This window comes from Panicum virgatum, chromosome 7N (assembly GCF_016808335.1).
Source record: "Panicum virgatum strain AP13 chromosome 7N, P.virgatum_v5, whole genome shotgun sequence".
Taxonomy (NCBI): Eukaryota; Viridiplantae; Streptophyta; class Magnoliopsida; order Poales; family Poaceae; genus Panicum; species Panicum virgatum.
The window spans coordinates 48,466,001-48,486,534 of NC_053151.1; the positions used below are offsets into that span (position 1 = coordinate 48,466,001).

The window sequence follows — 20,534 nt, forward strand, 5'->3', positions numbered from 1 at the left end:
GCTCTGAGCAAATTCGGAAAACATGACTTCTTCGTTTGATTATGCAAGTTTTAAATTTGGAACTGGAAATCCTGTATTCAATTGTGTACATATAGTGGCTCGGATAAATTTACAGGAGATTAACGGGGACCCGGCCTTCGAGCATATCCACCACATTTTGCATGCTTGGCCTCGTGTCCCGATCGTGCTGGATGCAGCAGAGTGCCACCTTCACCAGAGTCTTCACCGCCTCCGCATCGTCTACAGCCAGCACCATGGCTGCGTCCACCAACTCCATGTGCTCGCCTTGCGCCACCTTCTCCCGCAAGTTCCGCGCGAGGTTCGGGTCCGGCGCCGCCGCCGCCGAGGGGTCGAAGTTCCGGCGCCCGCGGATGAGCTCGAGAAGCGTCATGCCGTAGCTGAAGACGTCGGACCGGTCCGACACCGCGTTGACGAGCATCTCCGGCGCCATGTAGCCGAAGGTGCCCCTCCCGCGCGTGTTGATGACGCTGGTCAGGTCCCGGGTGATGGAGAGGGAGATGCCGAAGTCGGAGACGTGCGCGCGGAGGTCGCCGTCGAGGAGGATGTTGCCCGGCTTGACGTCGAGGTGCAGGATCCGCCGGTGGCAGTCCTTGTGGAGGTACGCGAGCGCCCTTGCCACGTCGACGGCGATGCAGAGCCTCTTCGGCCAGGTCAGGAGGCGCCGTTGCTCGTCGCTGCGGCTGAAGATCCACCTGTCCAGCGACCCGTTCTCGAACAAGGGGTAGACCAGGTAGAGGCCGCCCCCGTGCGGGAGGCAGTAGCCGAGGAGGCGCACCAGGCTGCGGTGGTGCACGTTGGCGATGATGGAGATCTCCCTTCTGAACTCGTCCTCGCCGGCCTCGGTGCGCCCGCTGTGCATATGTATGCGCTTGACGGCGACGGCCGTGCCGTCGTCGAGGCTCCCACGGAAGACTTGGGCAGAGGCGCCATGGCCTACCCTGTTTCCGAAGTCCTGCGTTATGGATTGGATTTCATGGCTCGAGAATTCCGTCAGGAGGTCCTTGATGCGAAATGGGGTCTGCTGGATTCGAAGCACGGCCGCTTCTTCTTGCCGTGCCGGTATGTGTGGCCCCGGGCCCGTCTCCACGTGGGCATCAAGAGCATCGAGCCATCGTCCGATGACTCCAATCCATGGAGAAAGCTTCCAGATGCAGTACGAGGATATAGACACGATGTTGGCCCCGAAAATGAGATCGGTGCGCAATCGAATTGTGGTCACGGCAAGCGAGGAGAGTAGGAAGACAAACAGAACAAGAACAAGAAGTCCAGCGGAGATAAGTTTCCTCTTCCGACTAGAGGAGTTGCCAATGTATAGGAGACCAACGTCGTTGTAGGCTACTAACTGAATGAGTAGCCATCCTTTAATAATGCTGTATTCTTCTCTTGGTCTCAAGTAATATCGAAGATCTGATCGATGAAGATTACTAAGATAAAGAAGATAGGTAGATATAATCACAGCCAATAGGATAGTTACAGTTGCACCATGTAAGATGGTTCTCACAAGCTTTTTCAGCCTACAGCAGTGCAGGATTATAGAGCCAAACTTCCAGACGCAATACGAGGATATAGCTACTATATTGGCCCAGGAAACGAGTTCAACTTGGGGATAAGAGGAAACGGGTCCAACACGGCGATAAGGGTTGCGGGAGTTATGGAGTCCAAAAGAAGAGATGAGGAACACAGACATAACAACTACAAGATATCCAGCAGACATGAACTTCTCCGGCCAACCGGAGGAGTTGCAGATGTATAGGCAGCTAAGGGCAAGGTAGGCTAGTATCTGAATGATCAGCGATGCAATACTCTGGAAATGATAAAGATAAAGGTAGATGTAGGCAAAGATGATCACAGAGAATAGGGCAGTTACCATTACACCATGTTTGATGGCTTTGATTCTCAATGGCTTGCAGCATCCTAGCAGAGAAGGATCCTCGACAAGAGGGTTGGAGTCCTCTAAGCCTGGCATGTGTAGCTACACTCTGCTGGTTGGAACTGAATACTGATGAAGAGAAAGCGCTGCGGAGATGAAAATCCGGGATAGTGCGTGCACTTGAGCGAATGGGTTGAGAAGAAGAAACCAAAACGAGGCGTCAACTACCACGGTATAGCCGGCCAGGCAGTGGAGCCAGGCTGCTGCCAAGCATATCCGACGTAGATGTCAAAACGAATGGGGCCCTGGCCAAAATATGGTTTACTGTGTCGGAGGAGCTCAGTGACATGATCCGTGGAGGGAGACACCAAATGAAGAAATCGGGATTGAGCAGTTCTTTTACAGGAACAAAGCTTTCTTTGCTGAAACAAACTATGCATGAGAGCTGCTCACTGTGCTGCAATGAACAGGACGGTGCAGAGTTCTCTGAGTTCTGACGACTCTAGCAATTAGCACTGGAGGAATTTTCTGCAGTACCACCTTTTAAGTTCCGTTTCATGGTCAATGATCAAGTACCCACGCACGCTCCACCAAATACACGTCAGGAGGCATGTGGGGATTTTTTTTAGCCGTGTTCTTCATTAAGATTGTGGAAAACAATGTTTCTGTTAGTAGCACACTGTACACCTAGCAATATTCAGTTTATGGTCCGTTTAGAGGAGCTAAAGTTGAGCGCTAAACTTAGCACTCATACCTTTGCTAATATTTTTGAGTCTTGGCTAAACTTTAGCCCATCCTACTAGCATTTCTATTTGAATACACTAGTTGTCTGGTGCTAGCACTTCCATCCATTAGCACTTGTATCCAACCAATAGGACCTTAGGCAACGCGAGACATAGCAACTACCAGACTAATTGCTTTCACCTTTCAACACGTACGTAGGTGTCTTTAATATGTAACCTTGAAATCTTCTTTGCAATCAGAATAGGGAGAAGTCCAAATTACACCTGGAACTATCGCAGAAGCCCGATTTTCAACATTCAACTACAAAACCGGACAACACAGGCTATCCAACTGTTGAAACCAGGCAAATTTGGCCCTTGTGGTGGTTTCCAAGGTGGTTTTGTATTTTTAAAAAAATATAAAAAATTCTAATTAGCTTTAAAAAATCATAACCAGTTCATTTTGAATCAGAAAAATATGAAACTAGTACCAATTTTTTAAAATGTAACCTATTTATTATCGCTCTATTTGAATCTTAATTACTTAAAAACAATTGACATAATCACAAACAAAAACAATTGACATAATCACAAACAACTAAATATTATGAATATAAAAAAATTGGATCTGAATAACTGAAAAGTATCGTACCAATAGATAGGTTATATTTTTAGAAAAAAATTTATACCTATTTTGTACTTTTTGATTTAAAATGAATTACTTATAAATAGAAAACTACCTTCAAAACCATCTAAAGGGTCAAATTTGTCCCGTTTCAACAGTTGAATGGTCTTTGTTATCCGGTTTTGTAGTTAATGTTGAAAATCGAATTTTTATGATAATTTAAGAGTGTAAAGCGGACTTTTCCCGTCAAAATATTGACGTGACCGGAGATTCGTGGATCCAGGGAAATTAGAGAAAATCCAGGGAATTTTATCTAAATTATCTGGATCCAACGATCTCCTGTACATCAGGGTGCGGGTCTTATTTGAGTGTTTGTTTCAAGCGCCACCAGCCTGGGCTTAGCTGTGCTGCTCACTGCTTGCCATTGCCAGCGCGTGGTGCCGGTCCACTTGTTCTCGACGGATCGCTATCGGCGGAGGGGCTCCACGACTCCACGAGCAGATTGGCCGTCAATGATTCAGGGTTAGCCTGTCCCTGTCCATGAGTTTATGATTTGGGGGGAGAGCAATCACGTCACGTGACCCGTGTTGAAAGTGGAGGAGTGCCATGCCAACCCCGTCATCCTCATCAGAAAGGCGATTTGGTGAGCCCATCTTCTTTGTATGACCCTCCTTTCCGGTAGGCGGCAGCGAAGGAAGGGATCAGCATTCAGCAGCACAAAACGGGGAAGAAACGATGGGCTTCGATGTCATGTCAGACACTTCAGCAACATCTTCGAAAACAATCAATCAATCAAATTGAGGGCCGGGGAAAAAATCTTTGTTTCGTGAAAGCCACTGGCTCTCCTAGAATTGGACGATTCTGGGGCAGAGCATGTGCCCCGGTCAGATCCCCTTGTTAGCCTCTTTTTTTTTTGTCTGCAAATGACAGGGTTTCTGTAAATAGATCTGCACATGAATAGATGTACTTCCCGTCATGGCTGCACAGGCTGTGCAGCAGCTTGGACTTGCCAGTGAGACTTGGAAGAGGCCAAGGGCAAGGCCAGCAGCTCGGCCAGTTTTTTCGCACTTAAACCGGGGCGCGATCCGCGAACCAGCCGTAGCTTAGCTCGGTTGGCAACTCGATAGCTGCGCGAGGCTGCCGGCCCACGTTCGACTCCCATCGGGAGCAACGCGGGTGTCGCACCGAGAAACAGTATTCCCACGAGTACTCGGGCAGCTGCAGTGTGGCGCGTTCCGATACTACTCGGACAGTCTCGTCTGCGTTGAGTCCGATCAGTGTGGACGTCTAAAATTTTAAATGACTCCTCAGTGCTCCTCATGCTTTCAAAAAAAACCGGAAACTCCTCGTGCTTTCAAAAAAAAAAAACCGGAAACGGAGCGCGATCCCGGCTTGTCGACGAGACGAGACAAAAGTCTGCGCGATGTCTTTGTCTGCCTATCCAACCCACACACACACACCAATTAGGTGACAGAGACGAGTTATCCCAGTAGCTCATCCTCCTTCCTCACCAGTCCTCCCATGAGTCAAACACTGCAGCTCTGAACAGCGACCGCTGGTCATCAATGGCGCACCACGGCGGCCAGTCCCTGGAGCTCGCCGCCGCCCCCGAGCTCGACGACGACGGCCACGCCCCGCGCACCGGTATTCACAAGCTTTTCTCGTGCCTTGCCTACAAACACGTGTGTTAGGGGTATGGGGTAGTGCTAGTCGCGCTGACAGCGGCCATGGCTCCCTTTCTCTGGTTTCTTGTTGCTCGTCAGGGAACCTATGGACATGCTTCGCGCACATCATCACCGGCGTGATCGGCTGCGGCGTGCTCGCGCTCTCGTGGAGCGTGGCGCAGCTGGGATGGGTCGGCGGCACCGTCGCCATGGTCTGCTTCGCCTTCGTCACCTACATCTCGGCCTTCCTGCTGTCCCACTGCTACAGATCCCCTGACCTGGAGAAAAGGCAGAGGAACTACAACTACATGGACGCCGTCAGGACGCACCTAGGTAGCTGCTGCCCCTTTTCAAATCATCAAATCCTGTGACCTTTTTTTTCCACAACCATCTTTGTTAGTTACAGTACTACTATCATGGGTACTACTTTTTTTTTGGTCAAACGTTTTCTTTGTTCTTTCCGTTCAAAAAGCTGAAATTTCTCAGTTTTTGGTTATCTTTTCTGCGGCAACTGATGAGCAAAATGCGCAGGGGAAAAGCGCACCTGGCTCTGTGGCCTCCTCCAGTACCTGAACCTGTACGGGACTTGCATTGCTTACACCATCACCACCGCGACTTGTCTCAGGTGATTCTGATCTTGGCATGGATTTTCATCAGTTGGCAGTAGTCAGTCCTGGCAAATTAGCTCCAGTTACCTAGAGGCGCAAGCGCAACTGGTGGCAGGGCGATCAAGAGGGCCAACTGCTACCACAACGAAGGGCACGACGCTCCCTGCGGCGCACACGGCGAGCACTTCTACATGCTGCTCTTTGGTGCGGCGCAGCTGGTGCTGTCCTTCATACCCAACTTCCACAGCATGGCGTGGCTCTCCGTCGTCGCGGCGATCATGTCCTTCACCTACTCCACCATCGGGCTCGGCCTCGGACTCGCCAAGACCATAGGTAACACGAATGATCCCGATACAGTTCAGCCGAGATGGCGCAGTCGAGAGAGCGAGCATTGATTGATGCGAATGATGCTTGGATGCAAATCTTGTGCCAGAGAATGGGACGATCAAAGGAAGCATCGCCGGCGTTCCGATGAGCACCCCGGCGCAGAAAGTCTGGCGAGTGGCTCAGGCAATCGGCGACATCGCATTCGCGTACCCGTACACCTTAGTCCTACTGGAAATACAGGTAGCTACACCCTGAACTTTACCAGTGTTCCGCGGGCTCACACAGAGCCGCCGCCCTTTTGCCCACTTCATCATTGAGAGCGAAGCATCCACACAGGACACGCTGAAATCGCCACCCCCTGAGAGCGAGACGATGCAGAAGGGCAACGTGATCGCGGTCCTGGCGACCACCTTCTTCTACCTCGGCGTGGGGTGCTTCGGGTACGCCGCCTTCGGCAACGCGGCGCCGGGCAACCTGCTCACCGGCTTCGGCTTCTACGAGCCCTACTGGCTCATAGACTTCGCCAACGCCTGCATCGTGCTCCACCTGCTTGGTGGCTACCAGGTAAACTAGCTAAATAACCACTGGAAGCTAGGAAATATTTGATTATTCCTCGAAAAGATTTACTACAGTCAGAGACTTGGACAGAGAGCTTGACACCATGCTAATGATGATTTCCAATTGATGATCTGCAGATGTTCAGCCAACAAATCTTCACGTTCGCGGACCGGTGCTCGGCGGCGATGTTCCCGGACAGCGCGTTCGTGAACAGGTTCTACGCCGTGAGGGTGCCGGGCGTGGCGGCGAGCTACCAGCTGAACCTGCAGCGGGTGTGCTTCCGGACGGCGTACGTGGCGAGCACCACGGGGCTGGCGCTGCTGTTCCCCTACTTCAACGAGGTGCTGGGCGTGCTGGGCGCGCTCATCTTCTGGCCCCTCGTCATCTACCTCCCCGTCGAGATGTACTGCGTCCAGCGGGGGATCACGCCGTGGACGCGCGGATGGCTCGCGCTCCAGGCCTTCAGCGCCGTGTGCTTCGTCGTCGGCACCTTCGCGCTCGTCGGCTCCGTGGAAGGCGTCGTCAGGAAGAGGCTCGGCTAGTGGCCTAGTGCTGCTCGATCTCCCACACGGAAGATGTTAAAAAGAGAACAAACAAACTATGACCTAGTGCTACACTTTTCATGTTCCTTTTACACGTGCTGATGATCGTGCGTTTGTTTTCGTCACATTAAAAAATATCTAGTTTGTTGGTGACGTATGTTAGTTTTTTTAAATATATGTAAGTTAATTGGCAATAATTTTACGGGAGAATTCACAGAGTAAATGAGCAGATAGCCTTATAGATGGCCAAATGGGTGGTCCAGCCCAACACGATCCTAACCCGATTGGGCACGGCCCGGTTTGGCACGGTCGGCGAATCGTGCCGTGCCGTGCCGCAGCCGTGGCCCAGGCACGACACGACGGGCGCTCGGTCGTGCCGTGCCGGCACGACGGTACGGTCGGCCCGAGTGAATCGTGCCGCCCCATACTCGTCGCCCGGCGCCGCACGTCGCCGCTGCCGGCCCAGCCCACGGCCGCACGCCGCTCGCCGGCCGTCCGTAGCCCGCGGCCGCGCGCTTGCCGACCGCCTCCACTCACCGGCCCTCCCCTACGCCAGCCGCCGCAGCTTCCTGTCCCTCGTGTGCATGAGAGAGAGGGATCGAGAGAGTTGAGAGTGTGGCAGCTGAGTGGATGGAGAGTGAGGGAGAGATAGGGATTGGGGATTTAGGGTTGAGTGGGGAAGTATGGGCTATTCATGGGCTAAATTGTTCCAGACACAGACTATTAATGGGCCAAATTGTTCTAGACACAAAATTAGTCGTGCCTGATCGGGTTAGGCCTGTTAGTCGTGTCGTGTCCGGGTCAACACTATGGGTCGGAGTCCAGACCTAGGCACTACCCTATGCATCGTGTCGGGTCGACCCTGACCCTATAGGTTGTGGGCTGGGCTAGGTTAGAGTAGGGTTTTTTCGTGTCCTGCCTAGTGCGGCCCATTTGACCCAGTCCATTTGGCCACTATTAAAGTCCTTTTTGCCTCCCTCAACTTTGAGCCGAATTCGCTTTTCCTCCCTAGACCACAAAACCATCGTCCAGCCTCCTCAGACTCACAAAACCATTCAAATAACCTTTCTGAGTGGTTTGAAGGTGAGGTGGCAGCAGTTTTTCTATTTTTCTTTTATTTTTTATTTTGACTAAATCTTTGAAAAATCACAAAAAATAACAAAAAAAATCATAAAGGAAAAATCCAATTTTGTTGAACTCCACGTAAGTACATCTACGCATTGAACATATTATATGATATACTTTAGTACAATTTTTTGTCTGTAGTTTTAGATATATGCTTTTCTATAATTAGTTTATAGTTATAGTCTCCATCATCAAATTATGATGAAAATTTTATGGTGGGCTAATAATTATATGATTGAGCTATAGTAAAAATTTTATAATTATTAGATCATGTTTGACTGAGCTATAGATTTATCTATATAAACCTAGATAAATCTAGACCAATCTATAGTTAAACCTAGATAGATCAATAACTCAATCATACATGATTCGATAATCATAAAATTTTTACTACATATCAATCATATAATGATTATACCACCATAAAATTTTCATCATAATTTGATGATGGAGACTATAACTATAAATTAATTACAAAAAATCATATATCTAAAATTACAGAAAAATTGTACTAAAGTATATCATATAATATATTCAATGCGTAGATCTACTTACGTGGAGTTCAACAAAATTGGATTTTTCCTTTTATGGTTTTTTTTATAATTTACTGTGATTTTTCAAAGATTTAGTCAAAATAAAAAATAAAAGAAAAATAGAAAAACCGCTGCCACCTCACCTTAAAACCGCTCAGGGAGGTTATGTGAACGGTTTTGTGAGTGTAAGTAGGCTGAACGGACGGTTTTGTGATCTAGGGAGGAAAAGTAGATTCGGTGAGAGAGGCAAAAATGACTTTTTTCTTGGGCGAAATGAATCACGTTGGGCATCTTCCGGTGGACCAGGCTTTTCTGTGAAGGCCGGAGTCGGATTTAGACCGGCCCAAAACGGCCCAAAAAGCCCGGTTACCACTGCCTCCCTCCCATTGTGACGTGTTCTGAGTTCTGACCCGTCCGATCGAATCTGGCGGGCCCGCACGTCAGTGAGCGAGTCCCCTTCAATTACTTCAGCAAAACTCCCTCTATCGAATCACGAGGACCCGTTATCGTACTCGAACTCGATACCTTCCCATCCCTCGCCGCCCCGGCCCCGCCGCCCGCCGCGACTCCCCCGCCGCCGTCGACGCGAACACGCGTGCTAGACCTCGTTCCTGTGGCCGAGGCGATGAAGCTCGTCCACCGTGACCTCGTCCGCAATGGCCCCGGCTCCGTCAAGGTCCCCCTTGCCTTCCGCCTTTTTCTCTATCTCTCGCGCTCGGCGCTCTCCATCCGAGCAGTCCACTCGCTTGTTGGGTTCGCCTTGTATTTGGGCTAGGGCTGACCCCGTCATTGGGATTCCGTGGGGTTGGATGTTGATTGGCTCGCAGTTAGTGCCGGAGGAGGAGGACGACTTGTGGCACGCTTACAACCTCATTGCTACCGGGGACAATCTGCAAGCGGTCACTGTTCGGTGAGTTCCCTTTTGTTTTAGCTTGTAGCTTGCTTCAGTTCTCATGCCATTTGTGCTTGAGTTACTCATCGCAATAAGTTCTCCGGTGGATGCAGAAACCACCACAACCTAACTACTTGAGCAATTATGTTTTGCAATTAAAGCTTCTAAGTTTTGTAAAGCTTCTGGGTTTGTTTTATCTGGCACTCTTATGGATCTCGAGCTATGATTGAAACTGGATGTAAATTTGGAAGGCCTGGTTAGCATATTTGTTTCATGACGATGAAAATGAGATAGGTGGATAATTTCTAGCTATTGACTAGGATTTGGGATGTGGTTGACTGTTGCTCACCAATTCTCATTTCATTCAAAGTGCTTTGCTGCAGCTCCACACTGATCATTACACATTCATAGTTATGTAGTTTGCAACTGTATACATTCATGATTACAAAAACTTTTGTCACGCAAAACATCAGATATGCTATATTGCTTTCAAGCATTTGACCATAAGTACAAATTCTTGGGAATAGTAGTTTAAGTCTCCATTCACTGCTCTCTCCTGCATGTGTGCATGTTTTAAACATTTTTACAGTCTTCACGTTATGGAAATCATGGATTTCCTTATAAGAAATTGTTGTTCTTCTGCTGGTTTCCAGGAAAGTGCTGAGAGAGGTGGCATCTGGAGGGCGTGATGCTGAGCGTGTGAAGCTTAAGTTGGAAATTGTAGTAGAGGTGATATATCATCTATCCATATCTGGAGTTTCTGTCTATTAGCATTTACATATAGAATTGAGAGCGATCATCATCATTTGTCAAGAGTGCCAACTTTATCCACATCACTTGTGGCATTTGGAAAGAAAGTAACAGAACGAGCATGATTTAAATGGACTCTAATTTCAGGAGATACTTTTGACAAGGCCTGAAAATTGGTATCTAAACTGATAATTTTGTCAAATATAAGCATATACTTTTTATGATCTGGTTAAACAAATCTGTTGTTTTTGTCCCTGCTATTGATTTGAGTTACTTTGCTCCTCTTTGCTTTGTTTGATATTCTTTCCTTGTGCTATCAAGCCTTAACCATTTGTATCGATCGATAATTGAGTGTGTCATTTGTTTTGGAATGAAGTCTGTAGACTATGACAAGGAGGGATCTGTCTTACGTGTGCGTGGAAAAAATATCACTGAGAATGATCATGTGAAGGTTAGTAATTCTTGGCTTAATAATACTACTGTGTTAAACCTAGTTAAGCTGACCTCTTTCTTCCTGAATGAAGATTGGCCAGTTCCACACTTTAGAGCTTGAGCTGAAGAGACCTTTCGTTCTACGAAAGGTATGGTTTAAATATTGAGCAAGTTTATCTCAAGATATGTAAAAAATCAAATTATTGTGCATTTTGACCATAGAGCATAGCATAGTCCTCACTTTTCAGCCAATGTTGAAAATCTGTTTGACTGATTCTTTACAGCCTACATATCAGTTACAGGTCCTGTAAGACTAGTTAGGCCTAAGCTGAAATGGCTGCTTTCCACTTATTTTACTACCAGATTTAAACATGCAGTTTGATAGCATGATAGTGCTATCCTTTTGTCCCATCTTACTTCTGAGCTTGTTGATAGTTCTTTGCAGTCTTAAATCTGATAATAGTTCTTTGCAGTCTTTGTTGTTTATAGTTCTTATAATAATTTTGTAGTTATGACTTGGGAAATAAATCAAGAAGTTATGGCTTTTCCGTTTTTGTCAGTTGAGATCAGAATAGCATCCTCTCCACTATGCTTATTATGGTGCATGGTCGCGATGACACATTTCATTCTGTTTTGTTGCTCCCGTTTCTTCAATGAAGTTTTTTGCATCTCGTGTAGGAAATTTGGGATTGGTTAGCCCTTGAAACCATCCAGCAAGCATGTGGTATGTGGTTTTCTCCCATCATTTGTAAACATGGATTATCTGCTCAATCAAATATTCACCTCATCATCCATTTTTAAATTATAAATTGGTGTTAACATGGTGTGTACGCAATACCTGGTGTGATTCAGCTGGGACCATCTTGCCAATTTTACCTAGACATAAACCACCTTTGATTCCATTTTCTATAAGAAGCTATTCCAAATCTCTTTAGTCTCTATTGTAGCTCCTTCATATGAAAATAGCGTTTTGATTGAGTCTATCCAAACCTATCGTAGATCCTTCTGCAAGTGCTGATCTAGCAGTTATTCTCATGCAAGAAGGACTTGCACACCTGTTCCTCATTGGCAGAAGGTGAGTAGAATTATTGAGCCATCGCTAAGCAACAAATATCGATTTCTATAATATCTATTGATTTGCTTTATTCTATTTGTAAGGTGATAATGTTGTTACCTACATAAGAGTTTATATCTTAATAATTAACTCCTCTGGACTCTGGTTTTCTTATGCTAAGAGTGTTTGGTATCACTTTGTGAATCCTTGCTTGCCTGCACCCCTTTTATATGAATTTCCTGTTCTGAAAGTTACCAATTACTCAGTGTTTGCTCTTTACAACAACAACAACAACATAGCCTTTTTTCCCAAGCAAGTTGGGGTAGGCTAGAGATGAAATCCGAAAAAAATAAGTTCAAGGTTCAGGCACATTGATAGCTAGTCTCCAAGCGCTCCTATCCAAAGCTATCTCTTTAGAGATATTCCAATCCTTAAGGTCTCTCTTAACCGACTCATCCCACGTCAGTTTAGGTCTACCTCTACCCCTCTTTACATTATCGACCCGCTCAAGAACCCCATTACGCACCGGCGCCTCAGGAGGCCTTTGTTGGACATGTCCAAACCATCTCAGTCGATGCTGGGTAAGTTTCTCCTCAATTGGTGCCACCCCGACCCTATCCCGAATAACTTCGTTCCGGACTCTATCCCTCCTTGTGTGCCCGCAAAACCACCGCAACATCCGCATCTCTGCTACACTCAGTTGCTGGACATGTCGCTTTTTTGTAGGCCAACATTCAGCACCATATAACATCGCTGGACGAATTGCTGTCCTATAGAATTTGCCTTTTAGCTTTTGTGGCACCCTCTTGTCACAAATGATGCCAGAAGCTTGCCGCCATTTTCAACCAGCCAGCTGAAATTCTATGCCTAACATCTTCATCAATGTCGCCATCCTTTTGTAGCACCGATCCTAAATACCGAAAAGTATCCTTCTGGACCACCACTTGCCCATCTAGACTAACGTCTCCCCCCTCATGCCTAGTCGCGCTGAAATCGCACATCATGTACTCGGTCTTGGTCCTACTAAGTCTGAACCCTTTCGACTCTAACGTGCGTCTCCACAGCTCTAACTTCCTATTAACCCCTGCCCTACTCTCGTCAACTAGCATCACATCATCAGCAAAGAGCATACACCAAGGGATCTCACCTTGTATATTCCTTGTGACCTCATCCATCACTAAAGTAAATAAATAAGGGCTCAATGCTGACCCCTGGTGTAGGCTTATGTTAATAGGAAAGTCAGTGGTGTTGCCATCACATGTCCGGACAAACGTCGTCGCATCCTTGTACATATCCTTAATGAGGGTAATGTACTTAGTTGGGACTTTGTGCTTCTCCAAGGCCCACCACATGACATTTCTCGGTACTTTGTCATATGCCTTCTCAAGGTCAATGAAGACCATGTGCAAGTCCTTCTGCTCTCTATATCTCTCCATCAATTGTCGTATTAAGAAAATCGCCTACATGGTTGACCTTCCAGGCATGAACCCAAATTGGTTTTGGGTCACACTTGTCACTCTTCTTTGGCGATGCTCGATAACCCTCTCCCAAAGCTTCATCGTATGGCTCATCAGCTTAATTCCACGGTAGTTAGTACAACTTTAAACATCGCCTTTGTTTTTGAAGATATGTACTAATATACTTCTCCTCCATTCTTCTGGCATCTTGTTTGACCGAAAAATGAGATTAAAAAGCTTAGTTAACCATACTATTGCTCTATCTACTAGGCATCTCCACACCTCAATGGGGATACCATCAGGGCCCATCGCTTTACCTCCCTTCATCCTCTTCAAAGCCTCCCCGATCTCTATCTCCTGAATTCTCCTCACAAAACGTTTGTTGGTATCGTCAAAAGAGTCATCTAACTCAAGGGTAGGGCCCTCACTCTCCCCATTAAACAACTTGTCGAAGTACTCTCTCCATCTATCTATGATCTCCTCATCCTTCACTAGCAGTCGATCTGTCCCATACTTAATGCATTTGATTTGGTTGATGTCCCTTGTCTTCCCCTTCTTTCGTGCCTAGCCGTTGATACAGGTCATCATACGCCTTACCCTTTGCTACACTCACAGCTCGCTTTGCAACCCTCTTCGCTAATTTATAGCCCTCGATGTTGGCTGCAGTCTTGTCAAGGTGGAGGCGCTTGAAACACTCCTTCTTCTCCTTGATAGCCCTTTGCACCTCGTCGTTCCACTACCAGGTGTCTTTCCCTCCTGTTTGCCTCCCCTACTCACGCCAAACACCTCTGAGGCCACCTTCCGAACACATGTTGCCATCTTTAGTCACATGTCATCTGCGTCTTCTCCTTCTTCTCAAGGCCCCTCACCTAGTATCCTTTCCTTAAACGCTTGTGCCGTTTCCCCTCTAAACTTCCACCACTTTGTTCTCGCAATCTTGGCACGTTTGTCCCGGTGGACACGTACCCGAAGACGAAAGTCCGCCACCACAAGTTTGTGTTGAGGGACAACACACTCCCCAGGTATCACCTTACAATCTAAGCAATCACGTCTATCCTCCCTCCTAGCAAGGATAAAGTCGATCTGGCTCGAGTGTTGTCCACTACGAAACGTCACAAGATGGGATTCCCTCTTCTTAAACACGGTATTCGCTATCAACAAGTCGTAGGCTAACGCGAAGTTCAACACATCCCCTCTTGACTCCTGCTACCATACCCAAAACCCCCGTGCACTCGCTCGAACCCTACATTAGTCGCACCCACATGGCCGTTGAGATCTCCTATAAAGAGTTTCTCGCTGGTAGGCACGGTACTAACCATGCTATCTAGATCTTCCCAGAACTGCATCTTGGTGCTCTCACTAAGGCCTACCTGAGGGGCATAGTCACTGATCACATTCAAAACCGAATCTCCAACTACCAACCGGATTAGGATAATCCGGTCGCCTTGCCTTCTAACCTCTACGACTCCATCCTTAAGGCTCCTATCAATCAAGATGCCTACACCATTCCTACCCGGAGTTGCTCCCGTGTACCAAAGCTTAAAGCCAGTATCCTCAACCTTCTTCACCTTCTGGTCCTTCCATTTAGTCTCCTGAACGCATAGAATATTTACATGCCTCCTAATTGCTGCATCAACTAGCTCTCGCAACTTACCCGTTAGGGACCCTACGTTCCCGCTACCTATACGAATCCTAGTTGGCTCGGCTAGCTTCCTTACTCTTCGCACCCGTCGAGGGAAGTGCGAAGACCCTTGCTCATTTTTCACTACACCCGGGTGTAGATGTAGCGCGCCATTCAGGTGACGACCCGACCCTTGCTCACTTATCATCGTACCCAGGTCACGATACGACGCGCCCTTGGGGGGATGGCGACCTGGCCCTTGCCCATTTATCACCACACCCGGGTTCCGATGTAGCGCGTCGCTAAGAGGGTTACGCTCCAACGAATTTCTTGTGGGTTTCAAATCCATTAGAGTGGCTATTTTTTATGCTAGTTTGCCAAAACCTAACGCAACCCTCCTCCTTTACCCGGGTTTGGGACCGGCTATGCTAAGACGACTCAAGAGAGAGTCTTCCAGTCAGCATAGGCGGAGTTCAGTGTTTGCTCTTTCAGAGGAATAATTCCTTGAACATGATATAAGAAAATTAGAAAGATCTTGAGTATTTTTTTCATCTCCATGTTCCCTCTCCTTAAGTGGTTGCACAGTCAAAAACTCAAAATAATATTTTCTAGTTTTAATTGAAGAAGAACACATGTTGCCATATCGATGTCATCCTGTCTTATCATACACCTATCATTCTCTCTTAAGTCGTTTTAATGGCTTGAATTCTTCTAAACAGCATAACAGCAACCAGGGCACGCATTGAAACATCGATTCCTCGGAAGCATGGGCCTGCAATTGCTGGCTATGAGTCGGTATGATAACTGATTCTATTAACTACAGCGCGAAATTGTTTTTTTGTTTGCCACTGATTTCCACTTTCTGTTCTTGTGTAGGCCCTCAAGAAGTTCTTTGAGCACGTTTTGCAAGTAAGTTATGCAGATGAAGTTCCCAAGCAAATGTGGACATGCATACAGACACATCTGACTGATGAATTACATACTTGGTTGTAGGCTTTGCTGAAACACATTGATTTTGAAGTAGTCCAGTGTGTTGTAATTGCAAGCCCAGGTTTTACAAAGGTAATCCTCACTTAAAGGAGAAACAATCTGCTGTACAATATTTCCTTTATATGCGGCATAAGTTTTAGCTGTGTGTTATCAGTAAGTATGCAATCATACAAGTCCATCTGTCATCTCGCTAGCCTGCTACTGTTACTTGCACAAAATATAATTCTCCTACGTTATAAGGCAAACAAAAAGTCAACTTATGTGTTTTTTATTTTCTTTTGTCCTTTATCTTATCAGGATCAATTTCGTGATTATATGTTTCTTGAAGCTGCACGGCGAGATTTAAGAGTAATAATTGAGAACAAACAACGCCTTGTTCTGGCACATGCAACATCAGGTTACAAGTGAGTTCTTCCATCTTTTTGTATCTTGATAGTTAGTTTTGTCTGTAGAGATAATGTGTTAGCATCGATTCTTAACAGTGTAATACGTTCAAATTTAGGCTTGCTATCTGATCTTCTGAATGACATGCAACTAGCATAGCATTTTTAGCTTTATGATGTGTTCGAAACTTATTTTTGTGATCTCAGACTCAGATATGCATAACTATTTCATAGAAGTGGTTTGTTACATGTGATAAGCTGCATGATCCTTCTGGGACAATAATCATCTTAGCTAATTATCATCTTAGATAGTTCTGAATTTTCCTACTGACCTTTATGTGATCGTGTTTCCTATTTGTTTGAGCATCTCGTTGTCCTGTACCCTTCCAGTTGTCCTAACTTTATTTATACTTGGTTTTTAGGCATAGTTTGAAGGAAGTTTTGGATACTCCAGGCATCATGGCACTGATAAAAGATACAAAAGCAGCACAGGAGGTAATGGCTCAGAATCAGACATGTCACTAAATATGCTAGTTTATGTATGGAGCTTCCTTAAACAATTGCTTTGATTATTAAAGCATATTACACTCAGTCTGAACATATATTATCAAATTCTGTTGGCTGTTTCATGTTTGTATTTCTTTCTAATTTGCAGGTCCGAGCTTTGCAGGATTTCTTCAACATGCTTACTAATGTAAGTGTCTTCAAGTGAAACTGATTTTCTAACAGTGCCTCCTAAGGCTGCAATTCTGGTGCCACAGATTCGAGTTAGCCCTTCATATTTATTCATTGGTACCTCATTTTCAAAGAGGTTTAAATAATAGTTTAATATGCTTATGAATTATTGCTTCTAATGAATTTAATTGAAACATATATGTTTTCTGATTAACTGCAGGATTCAGCTCGTGCTTGTTATGGACCAAAGCATGTTGAGATTGCACAAGACCGTCTTGCAATTCAGACTCTTTTAATAACTGATACTTTATTTCGGTAAGTTGCGTTCATCAAAACTGAAGGTAGTTGTGATTTTCAATTAGACAAAAAGAAAATTACAATAGTATAAAGCGAAGCAAATCAATCTTGGTGAAATGGAACTATACAGAACATTGTACTAGACTAACTTGCTTGCCTATGTAAGCTTGCTTGCCTAACTTGCTACAAATATCTTTTTTTTTGTTGGTTTCCTGATATAGATTGGTACTTGATACCTAGGTCAAACACAGTAGCAATTATCAGACATAACTATGATTAGTACACACCTGGGAAAGGGATCCAGTCATTCCAGTCTGCCTTTTCTTTTATTATGGATCTATCCCGGTGACAGCGTGTCGCTGAACTCACTCATTTAATGATATTAATAACTGTGTTTTCGAATTAGTCTTTTCCATACAAGCACTTTATATGTGATCCTCTGTCAACTCTAACATTTACTTATTGTTATTGTGGACATAGGAAGTGATGTCTCATATTTGATAAGTATGCTTTGTGAGCTTGGTAACTTGATATTTCTGGAGAAGCTGCACTTAATATCGTTCCTATGTACATCTAATACCAGTTGAAACAGAACTTGATGCATTACAAACCTGTCTTCATAGCATTATGCTTCATAGTAATTGAAATTCTAGTTATGAAACACTCCCTATGGCTTAGTATTCAGTATTCACAGTTCCATACTTCTATCATGCTTGTGAGCGGAATTATAGTCCACAGAATAGAATTTCCGGTGGTGACTGTTGAAAAAACCTTTTGTTCACTCACAGGAATGCTGACATTGCTACCAGACAAAAGTATGTGAACTTGGTTGAAGGTGTCAAGAAATACGGCGGCACAGTGCACATATTTTCTTCAATGCACGTCTCCGGCGACCGTGAGTTCAATGCATTTATCTTGTTATTTTGTTTTAATTGTTCATTGCCTGATATAATCAAAGAAAACTTGAACATTAAGCTATTATAATGTTGGATACTTTAAAAAGTAATAATTCATATTAATTTTTCAATCTCATTTTCTAACCAAGAAGTAAAGTTTATTTTCTTTTATTGCCTGCTGCAGCCATATATTTAAATTGATTTATCTTTTGTTTGAACAGAGTTAGCGCAGTTGACAGGGATAGCAGCTATACTTCGTTTTCCGCTGCCTGATCTAGAGGACATCGAGATGTGATCGCACCAACCCATTCACAGCTGTTTTTGGTGGTGATCTGTTTGCATATAACCGACATCATGTGTAACCTTACGCTCCTGATGACCTGAACTGATATAGGTAACCCTGAGAAAGAGATCCAGCTACCTTTTAAGATATCCTTGCTGTAAATGGTTTGCTGTGCCATACTGTATTTGTTAATTCTTTTCTCGATATAAAGGGGCCCTTGGTTCGCAAAAGTTAAAAGGCAAGCATGCATAAAGTCTTCTCTTTCAAAACACAAACAGACGTAACATGGTGTTTGTACTTGGAAATCACATGCTCTGATTTGACAAATCATCACGGAGTGTTGGAGCCTGGAGGTTCACACATCGGTGCACCGTGCTGTTAAAACGTTACAGCATTTGACGTTGTGGGGGTTGTGGCACTTTTTTTTCTTTGAAAAAAGGACAACATTTTATGACTTTTTTTATGGAATCAAACTTTTATGCTCCTATGCTCGGCTGGAACTCCTGGAACCTAGTGCTTTGTTGATGGCCAACCCTTTGCCTACCTGTCATGCATTATTCGATTATTCTTCCCTTTCTTTTCTATTTTTCATTTTATTTCAGGGCGCACGCTTAGCATGATATAATATAGTCTGCCTTAACCACACTGGCTCGGGGGAGTCGTGCAAAGAGCAGAAATTCTTCCGCCTTTGATGCAAAAATAAATTCCTGAATACAGACAAGGCTGCAAAGCGGAATCTTGTGGTTTAGTGATCGCTGGAGTCCAAGTATATCATTTGCCAAACCACTAGAAAATGCGTCTGCGTGATAGTTGATCGGCCACAAGCTGCATTGTACATCTGACATTTTTCGTTCGGGCCATCATTTGTACCAATCGATTTGGCGTGTTGCTCTACAAGTCCAGCCACCCTTGAAAAATTCTGGACTTTGTTTGCGAGCATTGATTAGCATATTACGCTGGACGAGTTTGTTTTGCTTCTAGTAATCGTTGCTTACCATGTACCAAGAGTCAGGTCACAAGGTAAACACGTACGTAGCTCAATGTGATTTGCTAAAAGGTCGAGGTCACCAATACAATGACCCTTGACTTGAAGTCTACTATTACCTTGGCCATTTTCTCTGTACATTTTCCACCTTCATCAGATTTCTCCTCTCATATATATATTATACTCCCTCCATACCCAAAAAACCTGACGTTTAGGACAAGGTTTGAGTCAAACCTTGAGAATATAAATCATGAATAACTCTCAAGTTATTGAGTTTGAAAATGTAAAAATTATATGAATAGATTTGTCTTGAAAAATATTTTTATGAAAGTATACATATATCACTTTTTGATAAATATTTTTAGAGAAATAAGAAGTCAAAGTTGTGTTTTGGAGACCGTGTCGCTGTCCTAAACGTCGAGTTTTTTGGGTATGGAGGGAGTATATAATATCGTTATCCCACCGTTTATAAAGAAATAAAAAACTTATCAGTGGACCAACATTCCGTCTCTTTCTTACTCCGTCATGCTCTACAACGTGACGAGCACAGAAGGGTCAAATGCCGCACGCCTCCGCCGAGCGCCACAAGCCAAATGGCAACGGTTTGTATTTTTGGAAGGCGGCCGATCCCCGTCGCTGGGCCCACCGTGGTGGTGACGATCATCAGGAAAAAATCAGGAAAACTCCTTGGCATTTTTCTATTTAAAAAACGCTGGAAATTCACAGATGGGAAGAGCCAGACCGGTTGCTCGTTGCGTCAACGTAGCCTGTCCAGTCGGGAATCAGAAGGCACTAGGCGCGTAGGATTAGGACAACGCATTGGGAGACTAGTAGCTAGCTAGTCGATGTAACTGGTGGCTAAGCAAGCTACTTGCTGTGTTATCTTGGGTTATTTTAAGCAGCCGCGCTCATGTTGGGGCGGCGATGCCACTTTACAAGCGGACACATGCCGGACATTCGATGTTTATCCCATTAGGACCATTACCAACGTCAAACCCTAGTAGTGATTAGGCTATTCATATGCCTGACTTCACCACCACCTGGTTAAGTACTGCGTTAGGTGCTAAATAATTAACTAAAGTTTCTCCTTTAGTGCCTGACTTCTGCGGCTGTACGATCAGTAGTATGCAGACCACAACTGCGGGGACAAGACTTCACTAAAAATCTAGGGTGATCGATCTGAACAAACACATCGTCTCCTGGAGATTGCTTTGCCTTGCTGAG

The 20,534-nt window shown here is 45.2% G+C and overlaps 3 protein-coding genes across 3 annotated transcripts; 2 read left to right on the plus strand and 1 right to left on the minus strand.

Moving 5' to 3' along the window:
- Window positions 1-12: 12 nt before the first annotated feature.
- Window positions 13-2,099, minus strand: LOC120682773 (serine/threonine-protein kinase BRI1-like 2). The gene has a single exon (XM_039964785.1). The coding sequence runs from the start codon at window positions 1,985-1,987 to the stop codon at window positions 110-112; it is 1,878 nt and encodes a 625-aa protein (XP_039820719.1). The 5' UTR covers window positions 1,988-2,099; the 3' UTR covers window positions 13-109.
- Window positions 2,100-4,672: 2,573 nt separating this feature from the next.
- Window positions 4,673-7,160, plus strand: LOC120682774 (probable amino acid permease 7). The gene is made up of 7 exons (XM_039964786.1): window positions 4,673-4,882; window positions 5,002-5,235; window positions 5,434-5,527; window positions 5,626-5,843; window positions 5,944-6,077; window positions 6,174-6,401; window positions 6,533-7,160. The coding sequence occupies exons 1-7, from the start codon at window positions 4,804-4,806 to the stop codon at window positions 6,935-6,937; spliced, it is 1,392 nt and encodes a 463-aa protein (XP_039820720.1). The 5' UTR covers window positions 4,673-4,803; the 3' UTR covers window positions 6,938-7,160.
- A 1,927-nt stretch (window positions 7,161-9,087) lies between these two features.
- Window positions 9,088-18,570, plus strand: LOC120682833 (protein PELOTA 1-like). Its single transcript, XM_039964863.1, has 16 exons — window positions 9,088-9,271; window positions 9,423-9,505; window positions 10,141-10,216; window positions 10,614-10,688; window positions 10,762-10,818; window positions 11,348-11,393; window positions 11,669-11,744; window positions 15,521-15,596; window positions 15,678-15,710; window positions 15,795-15,863; window positions 16,089-16,195; window positions 16,597-16,669; window positions 16,830-16,868; window positions 17,070-17,164; window positions 17,935-18,041; window positions 18,264-18,570. The coding sequence occupies exons 1-16, from the start codon at window positions 9,221-9,223 to the stop codon at window positions 18,335-18,337; spliced, it is 1,137 nt and encodes a 378-aa protein (XP_039820797.1). The 5' UTR covers window positions 9,088-9,220; the 3' UTR covers window positions 18,338-18,570.
- The last annotated feature ends 1,964 nt before the right edge of the window (window positions 18,571-20,534 follow it).